Source organism: Panthera onca, chromosome A2, assembly GCF_046562875.1.
Source record: "Panthera onca isolate mPanOnc1 chromosome A2, mPanOnc1 haplotype 2, whole genome shotgun sequence".
Lineage (NCBI taxonomy): Eukaryota > Metazoa > Chordata > Mammalia > Carnivora > Felidae > Panthera > Panthera onca.
Genome location: NC_138340.1, coordinates 1,260,926 through 1,286,416, shown reverse-complemented (window position 1 = coordinate 1,286,416; position 25,491 = coordinate 1,260,926). Strand labels below are relative to the sequence as shown.

Sequence of the window (25,491 nt, the reverse complement as noted above, 5' to 3'; positions counted from 1 at the left end):
GGGTGTGGTTAGCAGTTTGGGGGTTCCAGTCCAGTCCGCACTGCCTATCAGGTACCCGGGTTCTTTCTTCCTCCCCTTCCGCCCCCCTCCATCCATCCCCGCTCCCCCTCGGCCCACAGCTCCCTCCTTCTCCTCCTCCTCCCGCCCGCCCCCTCCTCTCCCATCTCCCCGCCTTCGCCTCCCCCTCCACTCCCCTCCCCTCCCCCATCCCTCCTCCACCCGCCCCGCCTTCCTCTCCCCCTCCCCTCCCAGCTCCCTGCTCACCCCTCCCCTTTCCTCCCTCTCCCCTCCGGGCTCCCCGCCCCTCCCCTCCCGGCTCCCCGCCCTCCCCTCCCCCTCCCCTCCGGACTCCCCGCCCTCCTCCCGCCCGCCCCGCCCCGCCCCGCGGCCGCCGCACCGACAAGATGGCGGCGGGTGGGAGCGGCGGGCGCGCGTCGTGCCCGCCGGGGGTCGGCCCGGGTGCGGGGGGCGGCCCCGGGCCCAGCGCCAACGCCGCCGCCGCCCCCGGCAACGCGGCCGCCGCCGCCGCCGCCGCCGCCGCCGCCGCCGCCGCCCCGGCCCCCGCCGCCCCCGGGCCGCCCCCCGCTCCGGGACCGGGCCCGGGACCCGGGTCGGGGCCGGGCGCGCAGGCCGCGGCGGGCGGGGAGCGGGCGGCCGAGGAGCCGGGGGCGGCGGCGCTGCTGCGCGAGCCCGTCTACAACTGGCAGGCCACCAAGCCCACGCTGAAGGAGCGCTTCGCCTTCCTCTTCAACAACGAGGTGCTCTGCGACGTGCACTTCCTGGTGGGCAAGGGGCTCGGCGCGCAGCGCATCCCCGCGCACAGGTGGGCCCCGCCGTCCTCGGGCCCCGGGCCCCGGGCCCCGCCGCCCCCCGGGCCCCGCCACCCCCGGGCCCCCGCCACCCCAGGACCCAACCGCCCCAGGGACCGACCGTCCTCCGGACCCTCCTGCGCCGTGCCACCCCCCAGGTCCCCTGGGACCCGCGTTGCCAGAGCCCCGTGACCCTGCCGGGCCCCCATCTACCCTTCATTCCTCTGATGCTAGCTGCACCCTGGCCCTGGGACGCCCCCCCCCCCCCCCCCCACCTCTCCACTCCCAGCAGAGGCTCCTGGCTTTAGGATGCCGGACCCTGCCACCCAGGCCAGGATCTCCAGGCACGGCCACCCAGCCACCCCCACCAGCTCCGGCCACCTCTAGGCCCCTCGGTCCTGCCCCAGTGACCTCCTGCGCCTAATGTCCCGTGCTTCCCCTGTGGTGACCCCCAGGCCCCCGCCAGACTCCTGCCTCCTGAACCCACAGAAGCCCCTCAGTGACACCCCAGTCCCCCGGCCTCTCTGAAAAAGGGGACATTGTTGACCTGTGCTTCCAGCCAGTCTCCAGGACCCAGCCCCCAGACCCCCGGGCAGGGCGGGGCTGAAGTCAGACTCCCAGTCCACTGCCGGTGTTCCTGACTCTGCTCCCCAGGGACGGGGGCTCGCTGATGGGGGAGGGGGTGTGTGTGACATCAGAGGAGGGGGGCCGGGGGCGTTTCTTGTACTCGCCTGGAGTGTTCCCCAGCCTGCTGCGAGGGGTTCTCCCTGCCTTTCTGGCCTGTGGCCTTTATTTAACCTGTGCCTTCGAGATTTTTCTTTCCGGCTTTTTCCTGGTTATTTATGTACAACTGGATCTAGATTCCTGTCTGCAGAACGTTCCAGGCCTGTGGTTGGGTCCCCAGGACCTCCCGTGGCTCCTCCCTCCCCTATGTGCGAGCAGCTCTCTCCAGAGTCGCCGACATGGGCCTCACCCCCACCCAAGCTGGAGTAGGGGCCCGGTCTGTGGGCTGCCCGTGAGCCCCCACCCCCTCCCCCCGCCCCCAGGCGTCCCTGAGGCCCGTCATGCTCCTACATACTGGTCAGCCAGGCCTGGTCTCCTTCACCACCTTCGGGGAGCAGAATAAGTAAGGCGAGGCTGCACGAGCTCCCACCTGCCTGACCCAAGCCCTTTGGGGACCGGGTCAGGTGGATGTGGCTGGAAACCCCACAGGCAGGTGGGGGGGCAACCTCAGGGGGAGCCAGGGGCCCCCAGGCACCAGTGACCTTAGCGCCTGCCCTCGGCCTGTCCTCCTGTCCTGGTTTCAGCGTCGTGAAGTAGGGCTGAGGCAGTGGGCGTGGGGCCCCCAGAGGCGTGAAGGGTGTGGCCCCGCAGGGGCTCCGGAGAAGTGGGAGGGCAGCCAGTGTCCCAGGCCTGGAGCGAGGGGTGTGGTAGGAAATGGTCGGAGAGTAAGGTCAGCTGGGCGTGGTCTCTAGTGAGACTTAATGAGAACCGGAGACCCGGGGTCTGGGGGGTGGTGACAGGAATCGGTACCTGAGCCGCTGTGCTGAGCAGGGCGAGGGGAGGGGCCGTCTGGAGTCCAGGTGGGCACTCGGGAGCCGCAGCAGGGGCAGGGGCACCGTGGGCCTGAGTGACCGCATCTGCTTTGAAGGGTGGACCGGCTGGGGGTGGAGGCCGCAGGCGCTTGGCGGGAGGGTAGAAATGGGAGGCAGAGGGTTCGGCTTCCCTTGGGAGGAGGTGCCTCTCCCTGGTGCGGTGGGGGGCCGCGGCTGTGGCCCCCCAGACCCTGGCTCCAGCATCCCAGAGAAGGGCAGTTGTGGCAGGGATGTACGTGGAGGGCTGATGCACTTGGCAGAGAGCCGGCCAGAGGGCACATGTGGGTCTGGGGGTCTGGGGTCTGTGGCTCGCAGGGGTTGAGTGATGCGGGGGGGGGGGTGGGGGGGATGGTGGCCTAGGGGTGCCGTGTGGATGGGGGAGGAGGGGTGGTGCTGAGGAAGGGCTGCAGGGAGCCACCCTGAAAGGGCTCCGGGCACGGAGGGTACGTGCCTACATGCTGACCTTTGCCCCCACACCCGCCGGCCCACTGGGCCTGTGGCTCTTCCCCCCTCCCCCCCCCCCCCACCCCGCCAGCGGCCTGACTCCCTGGCTCACCTTGCTGGTCCCTGCAGGTGTCATTCGTCACCTGGGCCCCGCAGACTCCCTGGCCGTGTGTTTGACGTCCAGAGGGGGCCTGGGTCAGGCCGATGGCATTTGTCCCCATTGTCCTGGTGGTAATGCCCCGCGGTTTGGTCGTCACCGTAGAAGGTTCTGCCTTTGGGTTGTTATTTCCTACACGTTGGTGACGTTTTCCCTGCAGCGACCAGGTGGGTGCTGCCCACGGGTGACCCTGGGCTTCCTGTGCCTCAGTTTCCCCACCGGTGAACTGGGATTGACCGCTCAGATGCCTCCATCCCAGGACCTCTGGGAGGATCGACTCAGTGACCCAAGCAAGTGCTTATGACAGTGGTCCAGGGCGAGCTTCAGTAGAGGCGGGGACGTAATCCGGAGCTTGAAAAGACGCGGGGGGCCGCTTGCCACGCCGCTCCTGGGGGCTGCACTCGGGACTTGCTTGTAAAGAAGTGAGTGGAAAGCGGACGAGGGTAACCTGACCGTGGAGAAACCCGGCAGACCCCCACCTTAGCCAGGGGTCAAGGTCACCTTCTGAGAGATGTTGAGTGGCTGCGGGGTCCCCTGATAGGATGGGACCAGAAGGGCCCCTCACCTCCAGGTGTAGGTGTGTCCCCGTCCTAGCCCGTGTTACCTATGAGCGTGACCTTACGTGGAAAAAGTCTTTGTAGGTATGATTAAGTTAAGGGTCTGGGGATGAGCTCATCCTGGATTCTCGGGGGGGGGGGGGGGGCTCTAAACCCAATGACAAGGGTCTTCCATAAGAGACCCAGAGGGAAAGCCACATGATGACCACGGGGGGCAGGCACTGGAGGGATGAGGCCAAGGAATGCCTGGAGCCCCCCAGAGCTGGGAGAGGAAGGCAGGACCCTTCCCTGGAGCCCCCCAGAGGAGGAGGTCACACCTTGCCCTGGAGGGCTCCGAGCCTCCGGGCCTGGGAGAGGATGAAATCTTGTTTAGACTTGCCCAGCCCTGGGAAACCAGACCGACTGCAGGAAAACACCCCACAAACCCACATCGGGGACACACCGCGGGCCAGCTGGCGGCTCATCCTGGAGGCTCTCAAGGTCATGAGAGCTGTCACAGCCTAGCAGAGCCCAAGGGGGTGACCGAATGCCACCTGGGGCCCTGGGTGGCGTCCCGGGGCAGGGAGAGGATGTGGTGGCACGGGAGCCGCGTCTGGGGTTCGGGCCACAAAGCGGCATGGGGGAGGGGCTCTCACGGACCTCGAGAAAGGCGCCTCGGTGTGGCCCCGCCAGGGCCCGGGTGCGGGGAGCAGCACGGGCCAGGGCTCAGAGTGGCCGTGGGCTCTGGGCACAGGCCGACCTGGGGCAGGGGACACGAGTGCTGAGCGGCCCTGGCCCCTCGTCCCGTCGCAAGGCTCTGGGCAGCCCTCAGCCTGCACTGCTTTTTCCGTCCCTTTTTCCTTCTAATCTGTTGCCCGGCGCCTCCATCGCGGCTGCTGGCGGCTTGTGTGAGCAGGCGTTAGCTTCTCTCCTCCTCTGCTGCACCCCAAACCCCGGGAGCAGGCCGGGCACACGGGCGCTCGGTGACTCTGTGGCACCCCGGCCGGCCTGAATCAAGTGTCTGCGTTCTCTTGCTGGGCTGGCTCCGAGGAAACACTGAGTCTCTTCGGGGTGGGTGTTGGGTGGACCCACAAAACCAGCACCTGAGAGGTTGTTTGTGTTCTCTCTCTCAACATTTTATTTATTTTTGAGAAAGAGAGAGAGACACAGAACCCGAAGCAGGTTCCAGGCTCCGAGCCGTCAGCGCCGAGCCCGACGCGGGGCTCGACCCCACGAACCGTGAGATCGTGACCTGAGCCCAAGTCAGAGGCTCAGCCGACTGAGCCCCCCCAGGCGCCCCTCAGATGTCTTTATTCCTTCAGCCTGGAAAGTGCAGCGCCGCGGAGAAGCCCGGCGGGTGGAACAGCCCGTCTGGGGTTTCTCATTTCATTGGTGTGTTTGTGTTCTCCGTAGGACAGCACAGCTTCTGATGACTGTGGCTTTCTGTTTTGAGAACCGCCAGGACCCTTGTTCCCAATTTTCTTCTCTGTTGAGACTTTTTCAGCCGGTCTCACATGGTTACCCCTCCAGTACCGATCACCCTCCCGTCCCGCCCTCCCCCTTCCCTCAAACTGTCATTGGAACGTGGTGCTGGCAGAGGACGTCCCTTTCCCCGCGGGACGGCCGCTCTAGCACAGCATCAGCAAGCGAAGGTAAATGGCCAGACAGCGGACGATTTCTTCAGGCTGCACAGTCCGCCCCACTTCCTGAATTCTGTCTTAGCAGCACGGAAGTGCTGTAGACAACGCGAGTGAATGATCATGGATGCGTTCCAATAAAACTTTATTTGCAAAAGCACGCGGTTGGCCAGTTTGCCGGCCCCCAGGCATCCCGTGGTCCCTTGTGACCTTTAGGGTCTGTTTGTCAAGTAAGTGCTCAAGGGATTTATTGGGGGGGGGGGGTTGGTCCCCCACCGATACCAGGCTGGGGAGAACGGGCAGGTTAGCACACAGATATCTGGGGGCATGGTCTTTCTCTATTTGTTTAGGGCATTTATGTTCTTAGGATAGCTTTGTAGCTTTCTTCATATAGTTTTCTTGCACATTTATTGCTGATTTTTGCTCCTGTATTGTTTTCCTCTGTTGTGAGTAATCTTTAAACAAATTTTTTTAAGTTTATTTATCTTTGGGAGAGAGACCTACACAGTGAGCAGCGGGGAGGCCGAGAGAGAGGGAGAGAGAATCCCAAGCAGGCTCTGCGACGTCGGCACGGAGCCCGATGTGGGGCTCGAACTCACAAACCGTGAGATCATGACCTGAGGTGAAACCAAGAGTTGGGCGCTCAACCCACTGAGCCACCCAGGCGCCCCGAATCTTTAATCTGATTGTAACTTTGATTTAAATAGCCCTGTGTGGGGGCCCCTGGGTGGCTCAGTCTTGGTGAAGCGTCCCACTTCGGCTTGGGTCATGATCTCACGGTTTGTGGCTTCAGGCCCCGCATCGGGCTCTGTGCTGACGGCTCAGAGCCTGGACCCTGCTTCGGATTCTGTGTCTCCCTCTCCCTCTGCCCCTCCCCAACTTGTGCGTGCTGTCTCTCTCTTTCTCCCTCTCTCTCAAAAATCAGTAAAATGTAAAAAAGAAAAAAAAATTTAAATAGCCCTGCGTGGCCAGGAGCAACCACATTGGGCAGTGCAGTCCTAGAATTTTCAGATTCGAAAACCATGTCGTGGGCAGATTATTTCTCTCCGTCCCTCCTATTTGTGCCGCTTAATGCTTTTCTTAGCGCATTTCTGGCCGCGGGGCGTCGCCCCCTGACGGGGGTGGAAGCAAGCCACCTTTGCGCTCTGTGGGACAGCTTCGCTGAAGTTCCTCTCTGTTCCCTGCCTGCTGAGAGGTGTCCTGAGGTGTGGGTGCGGGGCGTCACTGGAGTCTGGTCTGTTTGACCTGACGGCTGTCTGTGCAGGTGTGCAAGCCTTGGGCCCTGGCGGCCGCCACCCCCGAGGTCCCCCCCGCCCCCACCCGGAAGGCCAGGCCTCCCCGTATTTAGCCCGTTGTCTGTGTCATCCACGGTATCCTTCGTTATTGCGTGCGAGCGGCCCCCGCACGCTCGAGCCCGTGTTGTTCAAGGTCAGCTACAGCTGTCTTCTTTTTATTGGCAAGTAATTCCCGCGATTGCTGAATTCAGTGGTACGAATGGACCTCCGTCTGTCCCTTTGCCAGCCGGTGGGTGTATGGGCTCTGTCTGGTGTTTTCACTGTCACGAATCATGCCGTGTGAACGCTGGTGTGCAAATCCGGTCCTGTGGTCTTGGGTCAGCACCTCGGAGCGGACTGTTGGGATTCTAGGGTAACTCAGGTGACATTTTCAGAAAGTGCCGGACTGTTTTCCGATGAGGCCGCGGCATCTGCGCCCAGCCGTGCTCGGGGGCGTCTCCGTTTTCTGGGAGAGTCTGCCTGCGGTCGCTGTCACTTCCGGCGTGATTGGGAGGGGTCCCCCGTGAAGCCGTCTGGGGACAGGCTTTGCCGTGGGGTGAGATCGTGTTCCTTACGTTCCTGAACGATGTGCCCACCCTTGCTCCTGATTTCGGTACCTCGCGGCCCTCCCGTTTCCAGTGGTTTCTCTGCACCCCCTGCCATCCCCATGCCCGATTTCACGAGGTGTCCTGTTCCCACCTTGGCTGTTCCCTTCTCTCCGTGGGTTTGGTTTACTCTCCATTTTCTGGACTCCTGATGCGGGAGCTCGCCTCGCGGATTCCTGGACCCTTAATAGATGCGCGACGCGTCCTTCGAGCCGCGACCCTCAGGTCGGCCTGTCGCGCTGTGGTCTCCTTTGCAGCCAAGATCTTTCCTCGCTTCCTCGTGTTCCTTCTCGGACCCGTGGCTGCTCCCAAGTGGGTTCATTTGCAAGCATTTGGGGACCTCTCAGACTTCCTCTGGTTGCGGCTTGGTAATCGAACTCGGCTGTGTTTGGAGACCACGCTCTGGCCGACGCCGGCGCTGCCCGGCGCACCTGTTGGCCCTGAAGGACATCCCACGTGTGCAGGCAGGGTCCCCGGAAGGTCGGTTGGTTCCTGCTGGCGGCCGGGGGCGGCCGGGCTCCGGGGCCTGGGCTGTGTGCTGCCGTGGCCTCTGCTCCGGCTCCCGTCCCTGCCCCTGCCGCGTGTGTGCATATACAGCGGTGATGTGCGCCCTCCCCGGTGGCCGTGAGCGCTGTCCCCGAGGGACGCCGTGGGGCTGGGCAGACACCCCGTGTCTCCTCCGCTTTGCCCGCTGGCTGCCGGGCGGAGGGCTGAGGATCCGCCCCGGAAACGGTGGCTACTCCGTGTCCGCCGTGTGGCCGTTTTCTGTGCTTCATGGGCTGGAGTCCTGATGGGGGGCGGGGGGGGGGCTGGCGCCCCTTGTCCCTCCCGCGGCCCCTCACCCGCTCACTCGGTTCAGTCCCCACGGACCCCCGGCCGGTGCTCTGTCCTGCGGGTTCCCGTGCAGTGAGCACGGTGTCCCGTGGCTGCTCTCATCCCCAGCTCGGCCGCGAGCTCGCCGGGCGGGCGCCGCGTCCGCGTTTCCCCGGCACGTTGGGAACAGCTCTTTCCTTCTGGCCCCGCAAGATACTCCGAGCCCGTCGGGTACCCCCTCCCCCCCCCGACCCCGGCCCCGGAATCCGCCGTTTCTCCAAGGAGCCTGGACCCTCTGTGGCTGTGGGATTTGGACACCAAGCTCCGGGCTCTGGGTGTCCCCTCGCTGCTGGGCCGTCCTTGATCGGAGCCCCGTGTTCGTTTCTGTGGTTTGATGCCCACCTCTGCATCTCAGACTCCTTGCCCGCTGGCGGGGATGCCCGGGGTGCGTGAGGTCTGTGCCCGTCCACCCCGTGTCGGGTGGCTCGGCCCTGACGCGCCGGGTGCAGTCAGCAGCCTCTTCTGTGTTTGGATCCGTTTTCCAGCAGGAGATTGAGGTGCTTCTGGGAAGGCACCTTATCTAGGGACCGTGTGCGGGAGGACAGCGGGGCCTGGGGACCTGCCGCGGTGGCGTGAGAGCCCAGGGCCTCCGAAGACGTGGGTGCGGCCGGAACCTACAGCTCAGGGGCGCGAGAGCCACACGGGGTCTCCTGCCCCAGCTCCGGGGCTAGGCGTCCGAGGTCACGGCGTCAGCAGGGCTGCGCTCCCTCCGGAGGCCCTGGAGGGCCCCCCCTGCCTCCTCCAGCTCCTGGGGTCCAGGCGTCCCCTCCAGTCTCTGCCTGTGTCCTCACGTGTCCTTTCCCCGTGTCCGTGTCCAAATTCCCCTGTTGCAGAGACACCAGCATGGGGTTAGGGCCACCCTCCATGCCCTCGCCCGAACCAGTCACATTCTACAAGGACTGTTCCCAAGCGAGGTCCCGTTCTGCCTTTCCGGGCGGACGGGGTTTTTGGGGGACGCTGTTCGCCCCACTGCACTCGGGTTCCCGTCCGTCTCGGGTCTGGTCCTCGGATGGGATGCAGCCGCCGTGCCGCACTGTGGCCCAGACGAGGGCCGGAGACGCCGAGGGAGGGGGAGGGAGGGGCCGGGGGAAGGGGTGCTCTGCCCGTCAAGGGTGGGGGGCTGCTCGGCTTGGGGCAGGCAGAGGCTGGGGAGCAGGACGTGGGGGCTGGCTGCGCCCCGCCTGCAGATGTGTGCCGACCCGGAGGGCTCTGAGCCGGGGTGGCCGCTCGGAGCCCTGTGTTTGTCCCCACGTGGGCCCGGGAGTGGGTGGGTGTCCCGGGGACGGTGCCTGGGCCACGTGGGGTGGGCCCCGGAGGCTGTGCGTGGACAGCACAAAGCACAGGGCGGGCGGCGCCTCCTTGAGCTCGGCCGGCCACCGCGGAGGCCCCCCCACGTCGTGGTCCAGCTGGAGGGTCCCCGGCTGGCTTGGGGGGCCCCGAGTGGCCACACCGCACGCGACAGAGCCTGCAGGCCTCCTCGCGGCCACCGCCTCCCGAGGCTGCCCCGGGGACTCGGCCCCGCTCAGGTGCCCCTGCCAAGCCTTCCCTGACCCTCGCTCCTGTCGCGGCCTTGGGTTCTTCCTGCCCCACAGTCAGGCTGTCCCTGCACTTACTGTGTCTGCCCCACTGCAGGATGGCCGGGACCCTCGTGCCCACGACGTGAGCGCGGCATGTGCGTGCAGAGCGAGGGGGTGGACGGACGCGCGGACGGGGCTGCGGGGGCACGAGGCCATCCTGCCGTGGGGCCGGTGACCTCACTCGTCCTCCCCAGTGTTACCACTGAACCTTCTGAGCAGCCTTGCTCCAGAGTGCGGCCTTCTAGAGCCCTCTGCCGGCAGGACCTGCTGGGCCGGGGTCTGCCGGGGTCTGCCGGGGTGCTAGCTGGGGTCGCTCCCGCAGCATCTCCTATGGGGACCGCCCCCGCCCCCCCCCCAACAGCCCCCGGGCTCAGTGACGGGAGCAGTCAGGGCCACGTGGAGGGTAACCTCGGTCTTCTCTGACACGCCAGGTTCGTGCTGGCCGTGGGCAGTGCTGTCTTCGACGCCATGTTCAACGGGGGGATGGCCACCACGTCCACGGAGATCGAGCTGCCCGACGTGGAGCCCGCCGCCTTCCTGGCCCTGCTCAAGTAAGACTTTCTAGATCTTTCACACTGTGGGGTGGGACGGACCAGCCTGACGTTCTAGAAAGTACACAGAGTTCGGGAAGAAGGTACAGAGACCCCCAGGGACAGCACCTCCAGAGCCCCTGAAGATCTCCAGAATTGCCCCTGAAGTGAGGGGTGGGCTCTGGGGGCCCCCACCCCATTTCCACTTTCGCAGACTTCTCGTTGAGATGTGATTCGCACACCGTACGGTTCACCCGTTTACAGCGTGCTGTTGAGCGCTCTGCGGGCATTCGCGGGGGTCGTGTGCCCCTCACCACTGCCTCATTCTACCTTCTCATCGCCCCAAAGAGCAGCCCCGTCCCCGTCGGCCGTCACCCCCTCCCCCGGCCCCCACGAGCCCCCTTCCCTTCCGTGGATGATCTGGATGTTTCACACACGCGGACTCACACCCCGCGTGGCCTCTCGTGTCGGGTTCTCTCCCTGAGCGTCGCATGTTGAGGCCACGTTGCCGTGCGCGTGAGTCCCCGTTTTCATCCTTTGGAGTCGACACGAGTTTTGGAGGAAGTAAGACGTTGCAAGAATGTTAAATGCCACCTCTAGCTTTTCCTTTTTTGAGCCTCAGAATTTCTCAAGTACTTGAAATAAACACGGTGGGTGCCCGGCGTGGGGGCCGCAGGCAGCTGGCAGCCAGAGGCCACAGGTGAGGCCTGGCCGCTGGCTCTCCCGAGCTTCCAGACTGTTCTCCTTGCTCAGCCGAGCACGATTCTCTTGCTTCCAGAAGCGCTGGGTGTGGATCACAGTGGGTAACTTTAAGGATTACCCCGAACAGTTAAAACATCTCTGTAAACGCAGTTTATTTTTTCTCTATTATCACGATAAAGAGGGCAGAGGTCGCAAGAGAGAGAGGAAGGGAGGGAGGGAAAGGGAAAAAAAGAAAGTTCCAGAAGAGCATAAAGGACAGATCTGCCGCCCATCTGCCGTGTCCGAGGCCATGTGCTTCCTGGCTGTGCCCCCCAGCTGGTGTCCCTGCACCCCCCTGCCCCTGGGGAGAACTTTGTTCTGGTTGGTTCCGTCTGTGGATGCCCCTTAGTCCTTGACGCTGACGTGCTTGGTCCCGTGCGCTGCCCCCAGCGTCTTCCCGGTGACGGAGCGCTTTTGGGGACAATCTCACGGCTGCGTCTCTGTGTAGCTTCTCAGACCGCTAAGGCCAGGAGCGGCCGACTGCCCGTTTGGGGCCAGACGGGCCCCGTCACCACCGCTCACACTGCCGCGGTTCCCGGAAAAGCGGACACGGCCTGTTCGTAAGCTGTGGGTGGGGCTGCGTGCCGATAAAACTTTATTGACAAAAACAGGTGACAAAACCATAAGCTATCACTTCGTACCCACCAGGGCACCTAGTGTTAAAAAAACCAAAAGCCAGAAAAGCCAAAGGAAAGTAACAACAATTAGGAAGTGAAGACATCGGGGCCCTCGTGGCCTCCGCGGAAACAGTGTGGAGGCCCCTCACAAGGCGTAAACGTAGAGTCACCCTGTGACCCGGCTGTTCCACTCCCGGATGTCTGTGCGGGTAACCGGAAGCCGGGGCGCGGACGGACGCTTGCACCCCGGTGTCACAGCAGCAGCGTCCGTGAAAGGTGGACACACAGTGTCTGCTGGCATGTAACAAACACGGGGTGTCCATTCACCCCCGGAGGATGACCCAGCCTCAGGGAGGAAGGACGTCCCGCCGCCTGCCGCCGCGTGGACGGACCCGGAGGTCGCTGTGCGCGGTGACAGGAGCCGGACACAGAAGGACGCGTCCCGCGCGACCCCACTCACAGGGGGTCCCCGGAGGAGTCCCGTCTACAGGGACAGAGAGCGGACGGTGGGAGCCAGGGGTGGGGAGTCCGTGCTTCGTGGGGGCAGGGTCTCAGTCTGGGGAGATGGAAGGTTCTGGAGGCGGATGGCGGGGGCGGGTGCAGGACAGCGTGAGTGTGCCCGATGCTGCTGAAGTGTATGCGTAGAAATGCTTATGATGGTTTAGTTAAAGTATTTTTTTAAGTTTATTTAATCTCTACACCCCATGTGGGGCTCGAACTCACGACCCCAAGGTCAAGATTTGCGTGTTCTGACTGAGCCAGCCAGGCGCCCCTGTGTTGTATTTTATTGTAATGAATAGAAGAAAAGTGATAGCCATGAGAACACACACACACACACACACACACACACACACACACACCAGCAGGGGACAGGTTTAGATTGAAGTCTGGTGACATGCGGGTTCCGGCTACGATCTCCCTGCTCTGTCTCTCCCGCTGTCCCCCCGACCTCCCCGGGCTTGAGTCAGTTTTGCTGGGCTGCCACCAAGAGGGTGGACACTGTCATAACTGGTGTGTGAAAGGCTCAGCCGTCTCCTGGCACCGATCCTGGCTGTCCCCCCCACCCCACCCCTGCACTGCTGACTTCGGGGTTGGGTCCCGGGTCCTGTGGGGGGTCGGGCAGCATCCCTGGTCTCCTCAGGTCCAGGGTCTCCCGGACCCCACAGGATCGTAGCTGTTGACACGTGGGGCTGCGTTTGGCTTCTGGCACATTCTGGGGGGGGGGGGGGGGGGGGGGCGGGGCGCTACGAGGGCAGGCACACCCTTCCAGGTGTTTGCCCTTGTGGCTGCGTCCTGAACCCCCTGCCAGCTCTGCACGAGGCTCCTGGTACCTCCACTGCCTCGTTGTTTTTCAGTTGAGCCCAAGTTCACACCGCGGGAGGGGCGGTCATGGTGTGGAGTGTCTGATTCAGGCCGGCGTTTCTGGTCCTCCGCTCGCCCAGAACTCGCTGAGCTCTGCAGCCAGGCCTGCCGTCCAGGCCCGGAGGTGTGGCAGGCTCTCCCCAGGGCAGATCCCATGCAGGTGCCTCTGGGGGAGTCTTGGTGGCCCTGGTGCCCCCGCACGGGGGTGTCACCGGGAAGGAAGCCGGTCGCTGCACGGCCCCGCGTTCTGGTGTCCGAGTGCGGGTGGCTTAGCCTCTGGCCGGTTTCGAGGCAGATGGTCTTTGCCCGGTCACGTCGGTAGGCTACAGAGCGAAAGATACGGGCTCTGGAAGGTTCCTCGGGCCGGGCTGGTGGGGCGGGGTCTGAGCGAGCGAGCCGTCTGTCTTCCAGGTTTCTCTACTCGGATGAGGTTCAGATCGGGCCCGAGACAGTCATGACCACGCTGTACACCGCCAAGAAGTACGCGGTGCCGGCGCTCGAGGCCCACTGCGTGGAGTTCCTGAAGAAGAACCTGCGGGCGGACAACGCGTTCATGCTGCTGACGCAGGTGCGCGGGGGCGGGGCCGGGCCCCGGGGGCGGCTGGGGAGGGCAGGGGAGGGCAGGGGAGGGCAGTGCGACCCGGCGGGGTGCTCGTGCTCCAGAGAGGGTGCGGGCGCGCTGGGGCCGGGCAAAGGCGGGGACCAGGTGAGGATGAAGGGGTGGGGAGATGGGTGAGGACGCGGGGGCGGGGCCAGGCCGAGGGCGCGCGAGGCTACGGGCGCGGACGCGCCGCCCACAGAGGGCGCAGGTGTGCTGCGGGGAGGGCAGGTGAGGGCGCTGGGACCCGGTGAGGACGCGGGTGGGAGGACGCCGGGACGCGGCGGAGACTAAGGTGCGCGAGGTGGGGGAGGCGGCGGAGACGAGGGTTTGGGGGGCGCCGGGGGGCGGGCGAGAACGCGGGTGGCTGGGCGAAGGCGCAGGGTTGGGGGCCGGGGGGAGGAGGTGCGCGCGGACTTGGGTTGAGGAGGAAGGTGTGGGGGAGGGGAAGGGCCAGGCGCGAGCACGCAGGTGCGGATAGGTTGCGGGGGGGGGGGGGGGGGGGGGGGAGGGGCAAGGGCGAGGACCTGAGATGGGGATGGATCCCTGAATTTTTGGTGTCCCTTAAATTTTGCTCTCCCCCCCCCCCCCCCATCCTGACCTGGTGCCCTCGCAGGCCCTTCACGGGCGGGCACCTGGCACTTGTTGACTGAAGATTTTCCGCCCGCGATTTTCCCTTTTCCAGGGGGCCGGGCGTGGCCAGGTGGGGCTGGTCAGGCCCAGAGCGGCTGCGCAGGGGCTGGCGGTGGGGGCGGTCCCTCTCCCTGGGGGTCCCGGACCCCTCACTGAGTTGCCCTGGCAGGCTGGAGCTGGGCCCGCGGGGCTCAGAGCTGCGGCCACGCCGGCCCCAGGCTGTGGGGGTCGTGCTGGGTGGAAGGGGCCGGAATCTTCTGGGCTCCTGGTTCCCCCACCCTTCGGGCAGGTTCCCGATGGCGCGGTCTCCGGTGCTGGGAAGTGCGCGGGCCGTTCAGGGCCCCTCCCCCCCCCCCCCCCCCCCCGGACCCGCAGGGGCGTGTCCTGTCCACCCACCTCGCGACACTGGGAGACTGCGACAGGGTCAGAGCGGCAGCCGGGTGGGGGGGGGGGCGTGCCTCCCACCGCGGCTGACGCGCTCCCTCTTTCCAGGCACGACTCTTCGACGAGCCGCAGCTGGCCAGCCTGTGCCTGGAGAACATCGACAAGAACACGGCCGACGCCATCACCGCCGAGGGCTTCACGGACATCGACCTGGGTGAGGCGCGCCGGCCTGGGTAGGGGGGCGGGGCGGGGGGGGGGGGACGAGCGCGGCCGCGAGGGGGAGGGGCATCCGCGCTGAGCCGGCCCTCCCACAGACACGCTGGTGGCGCTGGTGGCCGTGCTGGAGCGGGACACGCTGGGCATCCGGGAGGTGCGCCTGTTCAACGCGGTCGTGCGCTGGGCCGAGGCGGAGTGCCAGCGGCAGCAGCTGCAGGTGACGCCCGAGAACAAGCGCAAGGTGCTGGGCAAGGCGCTCGCGCTCATCCGCTTCCCGCTCATGACCATCGAGGAGTTCGCTGCAGGTAACTGTCAGGGGGCGGGGGCCGCTCGGCGGGAGCCTGACCCCCGGGGACCCCAGGTGTGACCCGCCCCGAGAGCTGGACGGCGAGGGTCCACGTGTGAGGACGGAAGGCCCCGCGGATGCCGCCAGATCGGCGCCTGGGTTCCCTTCCTTCTGCGTCGCGTGTCTGCGTCTGCGCGCTGGTCCCCCCCCCCCCCCGGGGCTGGGGCCGGCGTCCCGGGGGCCGGGCTCTGGCATCAGCATCCTTGACAAGCCTGTGGGGGGGGGGGGGGGCTCGGCCCCGGGCGGACGCGGGGGCAGCCGGCCGTGCCTCCTGTCCCGTGTGGACGTGGCTCCCGCCGCGGTGCCTGACCTAGAGCCAGCCCTCCCCTGCGGGGCTGGAGGGTCCTGGGTGAGGCCACGTCACCGCCGGTGGCCTGGCCGGTGCACCCCCGTCCCCGGTTAGGGCTGTCTGGGACCGTGTAGCAGGAGTCTCTTGTCTGTGCTCCCTGGGACAGATTTACCCCCGAGATTAGCTCTCTTTGATCTGAAATTTGGATGCGACAGGGTCCCCTGTGTCACGTCTGTTCGTCCATAGTGTTGTCAGTGCTGGGGTGAGGCTCTGTGTTCCGGGATTGCTTGCTCATCACTTAGTGCCTCCCGTGTGCCAGGCTCTGGCAGTAGGTGGTGACTGTGGTGGCCTGGCCACTTCCGACCGGGGCTGGGTCGTTCTCCAGGATGGACGGGGGGGCTGTCACTGGGGCCAGACCCTGGTCATGAGGGTCCCAGATGTTAACCTAGACGTGGCTCAGGGGGCCAGGCTCCAGGCTGCACCGTCCCATCCTAAGACCCCTCCCCCGCCACCAGACTGGTGCCCCCAGCACTCTCCTGGAGGCCCCCCTGCCCACCTGGCAGCCAAACCCAGGGGGGTCCCAGGCCCCCGTGACCCGGCCCACCCCCTCACCCTGGGAGGGGAGTGTTTGCTGCTTCCTGCCGCCACCCCCTGTGCGGGCCCCCTCCTGTGTCCACCTCCCCCCCCCCCCCCCCAGGCTGAGGTAGCCCAGTCCTGGCCCCTGCTCTGCCCAAATCGTGGGGAAGGACACTGTGTCCTCTTGGATTGAGCCAGGCTTTCCTGTTCCGTTCCTCCGTGATGGGTGTCCCTTGTCACTCAGCGTGTTTTAGAGAAGTGTCCTGCTTCTCGGGTACCCCTAAATACAAGAGACCTAGAGGGAAGTCTGAAAAAACCCTCCGAAGACCGCCCCCCCCCCCCCCCCCCAGCTAAGTGTGCCCCAGCCGCGGCCTCCTGTAGCTCCTTCTGCGTTTTCTGTGCAGAGATTAAAAAGCCCTGGTTACCGTTCTGTCTCCCAGTTGTATCCTCCTTACTCACGTAGAGGCCCCAGGGCCAGGGCACAGGAGCGGGGGGCCGAGCAGCACTGGGGCAGCCTGCTAAACCGGCTCAGAGCTGAAGGATTCTCGTGAGCCTGCGGGGGGGGCGGGGGGTCGAGGGGAGTCCCCCCACGCCGCCTGTCCTCCTCGGCTTCCACCTCCTGGAGCCCCTCCGGCTCGGGGCCTGTCCGGGAAGTCACGCCCAGGCAGCGGGCGGCCCCACGCGCGCAGGGCAGGGGTGGCTGCGCGCCAGGTGGGCCACCTGGGCGGTGGGGTTGCTGAGTGAGGCCATGAATCGGACTCCCTCCCGCCTCCCCCATGCAGGGAGGGGCCACCCCCCTCTCCCCCCGCCTCTTCACTCTGGTGCCCTTGGAGGCTCACCGCCACCCACCCTGCCCGCCCGCCCCAGCCCGACCTCCGCCCCCTGTGCCCGCAGGGCCCGCGCAGTCGGGCATCCTCGTGGACCGCGAGGCGGTCAGCCTCTTCCTGCACTTCACCGTCAACCCCAAGCCGCGCGTCGACTTCATCGACCGGCCTCGCTGCTGCCTCCGCGGGAAGGAGTGCAGCATCAACCGCTTCCAGCAGGTGGAGAGCCGCTGGGGCTACAGCGGCACGAGCGACCGCATCAGGTGGGGCCGGGCGCAGCCGGGGTCCCCGCGGCACCGGGTGGGGAGCGGCCAAGGCGGCCGGCCCGGCGGCTCAGCATCCCCTGTGTCCGCGGCTCAGGTTCTCGGTCAACAAGCGCATCTTCGTGGTTGGCTTCGGGCTGTACGGCTCCATCCACGGGCCCACCGATTACCAAGTGAACATCCAGGTGCCCGCCCCGCCCCCGTCGCCTCCGCGCGGGTCCCAGGCTGGACTCCTCGCGCGGGCCCCCCCCGGCCCCCGTCGGCCTCTGAGGGGCCCCGGGGGGTGGGGGTGGGGGGGCCCTGGTGAGCAGCGCCGGCTCCTGCCCCCCCTCCCCCCGCCCCCGCAGATCATCCACACGGACAGCAACACCGTCCTGGGCCAGAACGACACGGGTTTCAGCTGTGATGGCTCCGCCAGCACCTTCCGGGTCATGTTCAAGGAGCCGGTGGAAATGCTGCCCAATGTCAACTACACAGCCTGCGCCACGCTCAAGGTGAGCCCTGGGCCTGTCCGGGATCCGCCCCTAGTGGGTACAGGTATAGGGCGCCTATGCGGTGTGTCGCTGTGGGGGTGTCTGCCGCGCCGGCCCTCCCCCACAGCACAGACACCCTGGGGAGGGGCTCTGCTGCCCCCCGGCCCCCCCTCACAGCACAGACACCCTGGGGAGGGGCTCTGCCACCCGCCGACCCCCCGGCCCCCCCTCACAGCACAGACATCCTGGGGAGGGGCTCTGCCACCCCCCATCCCCCCGGCCCCCCCTCACAGCACAGACACCCTGGGGAGGGGCTCTGCCGTCCCCCGGCCCCCCCTCACAGCATAGACACTCTGGGGAGGGGCTCTGCCGCTCCCCATCCCCCCGACCCCCCCACCACAGCACAGACACCCTGGGGAGGGGCTCTGCCGCCCCCATCCCCCCCGACCCCCCCCCACCACAGCACAGACACCCTGGGGAGGGGCTCTGCCGCCCCCCGACCCCCCCACAGCACAGACACCCTGGGGAGGGGCTCTGCCACCCCCCGGCCCCCCTCACAGCATAGACACTCTGGGGAGGGGCTCTACCGCCCCCCATCCCCCCAACCCCCCCACCACAGCACAGACACCCTGGGGAGGGGCTCTGCTGCCCCCCATCCCCCCCGACCCCCCCACCACAGCACAGACACCTTGGGGAGGGGCTCTGCCACCCACCGACCCCCCCACCACAGCACAGACACCCTGGGGAGGGGCTCTGCCGCCCCCCGGCCCCCCCTCACAGCATAGACACTCTGCGGAGGGGCTCTACCGCCCCCCATCCCCCCCGACCCCCCCACCACAGCACAGACACCCTGGGGAGGGGCTCTGCCGCCCCATCCCCCCTCCGGCCCCCCCTCACAGCACAGACACCCTGGGGAGGGGCTCTGCCGCCCCCCATACCCCCCCGACCCCCCCCACAGCACAGACACCCTGGGGAGGGGCTCTGCTGCCCCCCACCCCTCTTCACCCTGGGCCCCCCCCCAGCCCCCACCCTCCTGGGGCCCTGGGTGCCTGACCGCAGGGACTGTTCCCACCCAGGGCCCAGACTCCCACTATGGCACCAAGGGCCTGCGCAAGGTGACCCACGAGTCGCCCACGACGGGGGCCAAGACGTGCTTCACCTTCTGCTACGCGGCGGGGAACAACAACGGCACGTCCGTGGAGGACGGCCAGATCCCCGAGGTCATCTTCTACACCTAGGCCGCCCGGTCCCCGAAGCCACCTGATGCAAGTAGGCCGCCCCCACCCCGTACCGCGCCCCCTGCCACGTTTCTGGGCGTCAGGAGAGGGTCTTCACTCCCTGCTCGGGGGAAGCCGGGCAGGGGCTGTGATGCGGTCCTTCAGGACGTGGGGGGGTGGGCAGGGCTGGCCCGGACCCGCCCTGAGCCAAGTGTCCCCCCCGGGGCCTTGGACGTGGGGGGGTCCCACACGCCGTCCCTGCAGCTCAGGGCCACCTGACCAACCGCCTGACCACAGGATTCAAATAGGATTGCGTCTCATGTTTGTTCTAACCGCACATAGCAATGCATCTTGGGTCCCCATTTCTCTGGTAGGAGGCAGCGTGTGGCGTCCTGGTCTATTCACTGGGGATGCTTGGGCCGCCCTGACCCTGGCCCCCAGCACGCTGGCCCAGCCCCCCTCGAGGTCCCACAGGCTGGCTTTCTGCCAGGCCCTGGCCCGCCCAGAGAAGGGCCCCTGCAGCTGCGGGCACGAACTCCCCACCTGATCTGCCCAGAGGGGCGAATGGTGCGGGGCCTGCCTTGGTGGCTGCGACCCCGGCTGGCCCCGCCCCCTGTACATACCGAAGCCCCGCCCCACCCGGCCTCTGAGTGAGCTGTAGGTCCAGAGGTGCTGGGGGGCGGAGCCCCTCCCCTAAGTCCCCAGTCCTTCCCCCACCGCGTTTTCACCCCAGTGATCCCTTCCGGAAACTGTCCTCCCCAAGCCATGAAAGGTGTGCCCTCCTCACACCAGACCCCCAAATGATTTTTTTAAATAAAGGAAAGAAACGAAACCATCCTGACCTGCGTGCTTCTTCCGGTCAGGGGTGGCGGGAGGGGACCCTGGCAGCTTTGAGATCTGGCTCTTCTCTCTGCAGTTGTCTCCCCGCCCCCTCCACCTGTAAGATTGGGGGGGGGGGGGCGCTGTGACTCTGTCTGCATCCGGAGTCGCTGCTAACACAGATGTCCCACCCCTAGGGCGTCCAGACCAGGTGGGGATCCTCCCCATGCCCTCTGTCCTCACAAAACTTCTGTGATGCCCATCATGTCCCTGCAGAAGCCCCCACCCAGACCTGCTGCGACAAGCTGTGCCTACACCTTGTTGGCTCTGCCCTCTGGACCGGGGCTGTGCCTGTGCAGCGTGGGTAACCTGACCCGGGTCCGCCACCTGGCTCTGCCCCACGTGTTAGGGCGTTCCTGAGAAAAAGCAGAGAGGGAACAGCACGGTAGCCAGGAATTTTCCAAAATGAATAAAGACCTCAATTCACACACTGAAAGATCTCAGTGACCCAAAGTGAGGTTAAAAAAAAAAAATTCACGTATACACAAACTGCTAAAAACCAAAGGGAAAAAAATGTCACAAACAGCCAGCAGAAAGAACTACCAAACTAGAATTCTGAGCCCTTCAAAAATGTAAGTAAAGACCGACGGAAACTCAACCGCATCAGTTACGTTAAACATAGGCAGATCTAAATCCTCCGGTTGAAAGGTTAGGACCATCAGACTGGATGCAAGACCAAAACCAGACAACTTCCTGATTGCAAGAGTCTCACTTTACAAAGAAACAGAAACTGAGGCTGAACGGTGGGAAAAATCGCCCTGTGCAAACACTGACCACGCCTGTATCACTACCAGACAGACCTTAAGGCAGTGAGCGTTCGTAACAGTTAAAGGACATTTCACGAGGATGAATGGGTCAATCCCACAGGAAGAAAGGACTGCCCTAAGTCTATGCACCAGAGCACCATTAGATATCTTTAAGAGTCGGCAGTACAAAAATGAGAAACCTGTGACCCCAGTTGGAAATTAACACTGTCACATCTCTCTCTAAATGACAGAATGAACAAAAATCAAGAAGGATCTTTAATAGTTGAACAGACTTTCCCTAATCACCCATAGAACACTACACCAGCTCTGATGACAGTGGAATCAAACATGGGCTAAAAAAGCCATATGTAAATTAACTATGTTGAACTGAATGATACTCTGATTATAATATACCAAAATTTCAGGATCCTGCTAAAGCCAACTTGGGGAAATTTACATATACATTAGAAAAGAAGAAAGGTTTAAAGCCAAAGGTCTAAGCTTTCATTTTAAGAAACAAAACAGCAAATCTGACCCCAAAAATGGGAAATAAAATAGACCAAAAGTGAAGACAAATGAAATACAAAACAAACCATTAGCTGGTTCCTTGATGAAATCACAACAACAAATATATTTTAAAGAGCGAAAACCCAAGAGCGATGTCAAGGTCGAAAAGGGGACAGCACTACAGACCCTAAAGACCTTGAGGACACAGTAAGAGGGGTGACTTCTGGTTAGAACATACAGAACTGCAGCAGACCATAACTTTAGCTGGTTAAAGACAAGATGGGAGCGTCTGGGTGGCTCAACTGGTTGAGTGTCCGACTTGATTTCAGCTCAGGTTATGATCTCACAGTTTGTGAGACTGAACCCCACATTGGGCTCTGTGCTGACAGTGTGGAGCCTGCTTGGGATTCTCTCTCTGCCCCTGCCCTGCCTGCATTCTCTCTCTCTCAAAATAAACTTAAAACAAAATGCACTACAGAACCATACACAGGTGCAGCCAATGAAAACAGTCTTAGAGGCGCCCCCAAGAATTCGAAATAGAAATACGTGATGCGGGGGTGCCTGGGTGGCTCAGCTGAGCATACGACTCTTGCTTTTGGCTCAGGTCACGATCTCATGGTTTCGTGAGTTCAGGCCCCTCGTCGGGCTCTGTGCTGACGGCTCGGAGCCTGCTTGGGATCCTCTCGCTCTCTCCCTCTCTCTGCCCCTCCCCTACTCACGCTGTCTTTCTCAAAATAAACTTAAAAAGTTAAAAAATTTGTCTATATATAACATGCAGCAATTCCACCTCTGGGTATACATGCAAAGGAAATGACATCAGTGTCCCAAACATCTGTACTCCCAAGTTCAGTGCAGCCCTGCTAACCAGACAGGGAAACCAAGTGTCGAGGATGGATGAAGAAAATGTGTAGTATCATTCAGCCCTTTTTTTTAAAAAAGAAAAGCTTCACCCTTTGCAACGACGAGCAGGGGCCATATGACCTCTCACACGTGGAATCCAAAACTACATCTGAACTCACGGAGCCGGAGAGCACAGCGGCGGCCAGGGGTGGGGGAGACGGGCAGGTGCCGGTCGTGGGGTACGGGTTTCTGTTGTCCGGCGCGCACATTCTGGGCGTACAGCAGACAGCCTGGCGGCCACAGTCACTGCTATCCCATATGCCTGAGGACTAACAGCGGACCCGGTGTTCTCCCCGTATGCACACGTGGTCGGCTCTGAGGTGGCGGGTGTGTCTGTTACCCCGATAGTTCACCTTGGGCTAATTATTTCATATTGTACGCGCGCATCAGACCACGACGAGAACCCTAAGCTTAAAAGAAAACGTGAAAGAAATATTTAATTGTAAACCCATCAAAGGGACGTGGATGCCAGGCCGTGGAGAGAAGCTGGGTTTTCAGGGGAAAAGCCACTGCCAGATGAACAGGGGCCGGCAGGCCACCCCCGGAGGCCCTCGCCGAGTGGGCTGTGCCGTGGGCAGGGCGCTCTCTGACAAAAGGGAAGCCGGCGGGGGCCGGTGCCCGTGGGGGCGGCGCAAAGGCCTGGAACCTGGAGGGGCTCGAAACGCGGCAGGCTTGCCTTCTCCCTTGGCATTCTGCTTAGCGCTTGGCTGCTGGTGCGGGTGGGTGGGGTGGAGAGGCAGAGCGAAGTCTGTGGTCTCCCCGTGCCTGGAAATCAGAGCCCCCGCTACAACCCGGGGCTGACAACGGAAACGCGGCAGCTCAAGGGGCGCCTGGGCGCCTCAGCCGGTTCAGCGCCGACTCTCGATTGCGGCTCAGGCCACGATCTCACGCATCGGGCTCTGCGCTGACAGTGTGGAGCCTGCTCGGGGTTCTCGCGCTCTCCCTCTCTCTCTCCCTCTCCCCAGCTCGCATGTGCGCGCTCAAAAAAAAACATGAAAAAAAAATAACCCCTCCCCCAAGCAAGGCAGCTCGAGACAGGAACAAAGTTCAAGACATGCAAGCTGGAGGTGAGATGAAGCCAGGTAGAAACCCGGTCTCGCCAGCGGCCCAACCCCCTGGTCCAGCCGGTCCGGGAAGGGGGCTGGAGCGCGACAGCAATTCTGAGACGTGCGAAGGGGGAAAGTGTAACCTGCAGCCAAGAGGAGCAGAAGCCGCTAAGAAAAGCGGACCCACGGGGGACGGGACGCCGAGGTGAGATGTCAAGGCTCATCGGGTGGCTGCTGTGGACCCGTTAAAAGAACGGAGAAGACGACGAGGCCGAGGTGAAGAGCTGGGAGGATTCGCGGAGAAACAAGCTTCAGACACGAGCGGGGCCTCTAGAAGGTACGAGATACCGGAGAAGACTGCCCCGGAGAGCTTGAAAGCACACGGAGCAAAACGGAAAAGGACCCGTAAGTCTAAGACACATCGGGACCGGCCAAACTGGAGGCACAAGGGAAGAACAGAAACCTGGGGGCTCAGTCAGTTGAGCACTGACTTTGGCTCAGGTCGTGATCTCATAATCCGTGGGTTCGAGCCCCGCGTCGGGCACTGGGCTGACGGCTCAGAGCCTGGAGCCTGCTTCGGATTCTGGGTCTCCCTCTCTCTCTGCCCCTCCTCCATTCACACTCTTTCTCTCTCAAAAATAAACAAAGATAAAAATTAAAAAAAATAAACAAAAAGGAAAACCACAAAATCAAACAAAATCCCCAGAGTGTCAGAGACCCTCGGGGTCAGATGAGACGGTCCTGCATGTCGATAACCAGAGTCCTGGGGGAGAGAGAAGCTGTGGAAAAACACGTATGAGCTAACGGTAGGAAATCTGCCAGAACTGATGAAAGACACAACCCACAGATCTAAGGAGCTCAACAAATGCCCCGCACAATAAATCCAAAGAAAACCACACATCACAGCCAAGTAACTCACACACGTAGTCTTACAAGCAAAGAGGTACGCAACCTCCAAGGGAACAATGATGGCAACTCACCTTACGTCAGAAGCAACCGGACGAGGTCTTTAAAATGTTGGAAGGCAACAAGGGGCGCCTGGCAGCTTCAGTCAGTTCAGCGTCCCACTCTCGACTTCGGCTCAGGTCACGATCTTGCATTTTGTGGGTCCGAGCCCCACGTTGGGCTCCGTGCTGACAGCATGGAGCCTGCTTGGGATCCTCTCTCTCTCTCTCTCTCTCTCTGCCCCTCCCCTGCTCACAGTTGCTCTCTCTCTCAAAATAAACTTAAATTTTTTCTTTTAAATATGCTGGAAGGCAAAAAAAAAAAAAAAAAACCCACACAAAAAAATGAATCCACCTGCCAACCTAAAATTCCATTTCCAACAAAAAACACCCACCGTTAGCGCAGGCAAAATAAAGCTGTTTTTCAGGCAACGAGAAGCCGTGACGCTTCGTTGCCCAAAAAAGCCACGCAACAAAAAACGTGAAAGACTCTTCAGGCTGAAAGGAGAGGCCCCCGGATGGCATCTCCAGTGGGCAAGGATGAAGAGCACTGTGGAGTCCGCGTGTGGACCACACGTGTCTATGGATACGTGTATATGAAAGCGTATTCAACAGATAACCACGCAACACAAATACAACACCTGGGAACTGTGGGCTTGTGACATTTGTCAGAAATAAACTAAATGGCGAGAGGAGCACAAAAAGTGGGGTCAGTGAAACGGGAAATACGTGTGCAGGTCGGCACGCACCCGCACGTCTGTTTTTGCGTTCATCTACCTGCTTACACATCACGGGGCCCAGTCTGAGCTGAGCCCTCTGGCTCGAACCCGGCACCGCAGGGCTCATGCTGGTCTCCGCCGTGAGTCTTGAGCCTACACTTGTGTCATTTGTGCTCCTTCCTCTCCGTCTCAGGTGGACGTGTGTATGCGCACATGTTTGCCTGCGGCCCCAGCGCCCCCCGCCCCCAGGCCAGCCCGCACAGGACTGCGACTCTGGGCGTGAGCTTCTGGGGCTTTCTCCTACCTTGACGCTTGAAGGACAGCCTGGCGGCACGCGGACGCCCGACTCATTTTACTTTATGAGAGGCTGCTGCCCGCGTGCCTCGCACCATGTGCCGGTTTGGAAAGTCTCCTGGCTGGATCCTCTTGCCCCGGTGGATTACTCTGTCTTCTTGCCTGCAGGCCTCGAGGACCATCGTCATCTTGACGACGGAGTCATTTTGCCAGGCGAGGCCTCAGAGGTGGCTGTTCCGTGCGCTTCCAAGGGGCCCGTTCAGCGTGGCGTTTCGGGGCTTTTCCTCTGTCTGGAAAGTTTCCTCCCACGGCGGCTTTTAAACACGAGCTCCGCTTTGCCTCCTCCGGGGCTCTGCTGGCGTGCTGTTCCTCCGTGGCCGGGCTTCCCCCACCCCTGCCTGCCCCCCGACGCGTGGCCACTCGCACCTCCTCTCCTTTCATCTCCTTCTCCTGCCTCCCCGCCCTCCGGCAGATCTTTCGGGGCCCTGGGCACCCTGCGACTCACTCCCCGTTTCCGGAGTCCTTTCCTTCCCGAATTCAGGCTGTTTCCGCTGGCAGTCTTTGCCCATCTCCGTCCTCAGGTTTTGAATTTCTGATCCAAGAGGATTTCCCCAAATTTCTTCAAATGCCGCTGGGAGCAAGCCTTGCCAACTTTTTCAGCTTTCCAGTTCCCTCCCCGGGGAGGCTGGATGTCCCCTGGTCACACTCTCCGCCATGTAGTGTGAGGACCACGTCCTAGCTTTGCTCAGAGTTCACTCCCTTTGCTTCTGGCCACATGGCTCCTAGACCCCTGAACAAGGGCACTAATCCCACGGGGGGGGGGGGGGGGGGGTGGGGGGCAGAACCTCACGGCCTCACCTGACCCTCGTCACCTCGCAAA

General features: G+C 63.2%; 1 protein-coding gene across 2 annotated transcripts; it reads left to right on the top strand.

The window, feature by feature from the left end:
* The first annotated feature begins 389 nt into the window (after positions 1-389).
* Positions 390-19,408, top strand: BTBD2 (BTB domain containing 2). 2 transcript variants are annotated; one of them, XM_078443692.2, is made up of 10 exons: positions 390-823; positions 9,939-10,058; positions 13,169-13,325; positions 14,481-14,586; positions 14,687-14,893; positions 16,694-16,886; positions 16,984-17,071; positions 17,234-17,380; positions 18,436-18,628; positions 18,951-19,408. In XM_078443692.2, exons 1-9 carry the CDS (start codon positions 405-407, stop codon positions 18,595-18,597), a joined length of 1,599 nt encoding a protein of 532 aa, XP_078299818.2. In that variant the 5' UTR covers positions 390-404; the 3' UTR covers positions 18,598-18,628; positions 18,951-19,408. The 2 variants fall into 2 exon arrangements, with proteins under 2 accessions (XP_078299818.2, XP_078299817.2); XM_078443691.2 differs by having other exon boundaries at positions 18,436-19,408.
* The last annotated feature ends 6,083 nt before the right edge of the window (positions 19,409-25,491 follow it).